Raw genomic sequence first — 3,494 nt, 5'->3', positions numbered from 1 at the left:
AGTTTGAGATAACAAGGTGTAGAGCTGGATGAACACAGTAGGCCAGGCCTGCTGTGTTCATCCAGCTCTACACCTTGTTATCTCAAACTACAGGCCAGTTAGCTTAACATTTGTTACAGGGAAATTGTTAGAAGCTGTTATTAAAAACCTTACTTTGAACTTAACTACGTTTCCTGTTATAATCAGGCAGAGCCAAGATTGTTTTGCCAGAGGGAAATCATGTTTAACTAATTTATTTGGAGTTCTTTGAAAAAGTAACTAGTGCTGTAGATAAAAGGGAACCAGTCGTTAAATTGTATTTAGACTTCCAGAAGTCATTTGATAAGGTGGTACATCAAAGGTTATAAATAAAAGCTCATGGTGTTAAGGGTAAAATATTGGCATGGATAGAAGTTTAAATGGCTACCAGGAAGCAGAGAATAAACAGCAGAAAGGGACAGATATTCAAGGTAATCCCACATATTTCCATTAGAGGTCCATGAAGTCATTTTCTGGCTTGCTGGGACATTCTGTTGAACTTCTGCTCGAGACAGCCGGTCTACATATGGGTCAACATTCAAGTTTCAGGATTTATACAAGAGACATGTCCTTGTCAGACATAACAGGCCTAGACTGTACTGTGAGGGAGTTATTGCCTCTAATATTCAATACATTTCCTCAGAGTTTAAAACATAATTAGGTCTTTCTTACAGATCTCATAATTTTGCAAAGACAATACCTTTATTGACATCAGTTATGATCCCACCTGATGGTATTATGGGACAAGTCAGATCCCAGAATCAAACCTGGCTTGATGGATTTTTTTCTTTATTTAACAACATGGTCTTTCACTGATATATGCGCACACAATGCAAGAGATTTAAAACTGAAGTTTAATATGCAAAAGAAATGGAAATTCAATAGAATAAACCAAGCTAGTTACATATAACACAATTTGAATGATTTCAAAACACAGTAGAATAATATTCCATCTTTCCTACACCATCATTTTACAGTACACAGATACAAGAGAGCTCCCTTCTCTATCCCATTATATGTTGAACTTAACTGTTTCTTTTAATTCCTGCTCTTGAGAGTTTGATGGCCTTTTTCTTGATTATTCACATAACTGAGCTTCAAATACTCCTTCAGGAGTCTAACCAAACACTTCTGGTCTGAAACTTTCAGATTAAAACCAATACATTGAGATAATCTATTTTCTACCTGTTCTGAACTAACTCCTTTCTCCAGGAGAAACTGGTCTTACATCTAACTTCAACCAGGTCTTCTGTGAATTGAAACCATATGCAAATAAGCAAAAGAAAAATCAATTCATGGTTCTCCTAAAATAAAGGGAAACTAATGCCTTTCAAATGCTGCTCTGTAAACCTCTCACAAAGCAAACTAAACTCCCATTATCACTCCAGGAACTTCCCCACCACCCCCACCTCACATTCTGGTTTAGAAGTCCTGGCTTCACACAGACCCCCACATGCCACTAGTTCAAAATCCAAACCCTAGAACAATTATATTAACATAAGTAGCACACCCTACATCATAATGTGTTTAACTAAGTGAGTTAGTAACAGAAACATATCCTTGCAGTCACTCGTGAACTGCTAACATCTCAGCAGTTGGAATGAACTAGTGAATCCTTTCCCAACTGAGCAAGTGGATGGCCTCTCTCCAGTGTAAACTTGGAGGTGTACGATGAACATGGATGCATGCCTGACCCCTTCTGCCTGTGAGTGCAGTGGAATGGTCTTTCCTTAGTGAGAATTCGGTGGTGTATCAGGAGACGGATGAAGCAATGGATCACCTTCCACACAGGATGCAGGTGAATGGTCTCTCCCAGCATGAATTCGTCGGTGTTTCACCAGGGTGGATGAATCAGTGAATCTCCCTCCACACACAGAGCAGAGGAATGGTCTCTCTCCAGTGTGAACACGCTGATGTCTCCGCAGGCCTGAAGAATGAGCAAATCCCTTCCCACAAACAGTGCAGATAAATGGTCTCTCACCGGTATGAACACGCTGATGTCCTTTGAGGGTGCCTGAGTGCCTGAATCCCTTTCCACAGTGAGTGCATCGAAACGGTCTCTCCTCAGTGTGAACCCGCTGGTGTGTCAGCAGGTGTGATAACTGAGTGAACCCCTTCCCACACACAGAGCAAATAAATGGCCTATCTCCAGTGTGAACTCGTTGGTGTCCAGTGAGGGCACGTAAATGCCTGAATCCCTTTCCACAGTAAGTGCAGCTGAATGGTAGTTCCCCAGTGTGACCTCGCTGGTGGTCAGTGAGGGTGCGTGAATGCCTGAACCTCTTTCCGCAGTAAGAACAGCTGAATGGCCTCTCTTCAGTGTGAACTCGCTGGTGAGTCAGCAGCTGGGGTGAATCAGTGAATCCTTTCTCACATTTAGAGCAGGTAAAGGGCCTCTCCCCAGTGTGACTGCGCCGATGGGCTTCCAGTAGGAATTGGTAATTGAATCCCTTCCCACAGTCCACACATTTCCAGGGTTTTTCTCCAGTGTGACTACGCCGATGAATTTCTAGCATGCAGGGGAAATTGAATCCCTTCCCACAGTCCCCACATTTCCAGGGTTTCTCCGCGGCATGGACATCTTTGTCTCTCTCCATGGTGGATAATCAGTAGAACACTCGTCCAAATATGCGCGCGCACACAGAATACAGTTTCTCCCCAGTGTCAATGTTGCAGTGTTTTCTCCGGCTGTGTAACTGGTTACAGCTCTTTTCAGTCAGTTCATGAGAACACGTCCAGTCACAGAGATGTCTGAAACATTTTTCACTGTCAGATCAGATGCAGACATTCAAAGAATGGTAATATGGAAGTCTCAATCCAGTGACTGCTGAACCATGGTGAGATGTATGATTCGAATTAGCTGTCCAGTCCTTCAAAACCCCTGGAAAAGGAGATCAAAGTCCTGAATAAGCACAGGAAAGAAATTCGGAACAGACAATTCCAGGTGCACTTGCCATTCCTGAAAGCAGATCACTGTCTGACAACATCCGGAATCCCTCTCTGTAAATCCCTGGCCCACGTCCTCTCCCTCCTCCTGGGACTCAATGCAGAGCGTATTATTCCAGACAACTCTCAGAGGGTCTCCACAACCAAACAGAGAAGACAGGTCATTTGAATCAACAAGTTAAGACTAGAACAGGTGGGACTCGAACTCGTTGCTTCTCAGCCAGCGGAAGGTAAACTATCACGAACACACGAACCTTTGAAAGCCCCAAAGACAGCCGGTGCTCCTCTAACCGCTCGTCATTGCCGTCCCGCAAATTAGAATCTCCATAACTCGGATTGTTGGAGGACCCAATCTCTCCCATTCGGTCCTCCAGTTCCGCCCCTCACACTCGTTTTGTTGGAGGACTTTTTCTCTCCCCGGATCCTCTGTCTCCGCCCCTCACTCGGATTGCTCGAAGACCAGTTATCCCACGGGACGCCAGCTCCACCCCTCACTCGCTGGGATTGTCGGAGGACCAGTCCGTCTTCCC

The 3,494-nt window shown here is 44.2% G+C and overlaps 1 protein-coding gene across 1 annotated transcript; it reads right to left on the bottom strand.

Moving 5' to 3' along the window:
- Positions 1-857: 857 nt before the first annotated feature.
- On the bottom strand, positions 858-3,465 carry LOC109926384 (oocyte zinc finger protein XlCOF19-like). Its single transcript, XM_048594239.1, has one exon. The coding sequence runs from the start codon at positions 2,613-2,615 to the stop codon at positions 1,749-1,751; it is 867 nt and encodes a 288-aa protein (XP_048450196.1). The 5' UTR covers positions 2,616-3,465; the 3' UTR covers positions 858-1,748.
- Between the last annotated feature and the right edge of the window lie 29 nt (positions 3,466-3,494).

The sequence above is a fragment of the Rhincodon typus genome, unplaced genomic scaffold (assembly GCF_021869965.1).
Source record: "Rhincodon typus isolate 14 unplaced genomic scaffold, sRhiTyp1.1 hic_rhity00007287, whole genome shotgun sequence".
NCBI lineage: Eukaryota > Metazoa > Chordata > Chondrichthyes > Orectolobiformes > Rhincodontidae > Rhincodon > Rhincodon typus.
The sequence above is the reverse complement of the archived record's forward strand: the minus strand, read 5'-3'. Positions and strand labels throughout refer to the sequence as shown.

Bases quoted from the DNA above. Each gene is read 5' to 3' on its own strand.
- LOC109926384 (XM_048594239.1), bottom strand. From the start codon at position 2,615: ATGGAGAGAGACAAAGATGTCCATGCCGCGGAGAAACCCTGGAAATGT.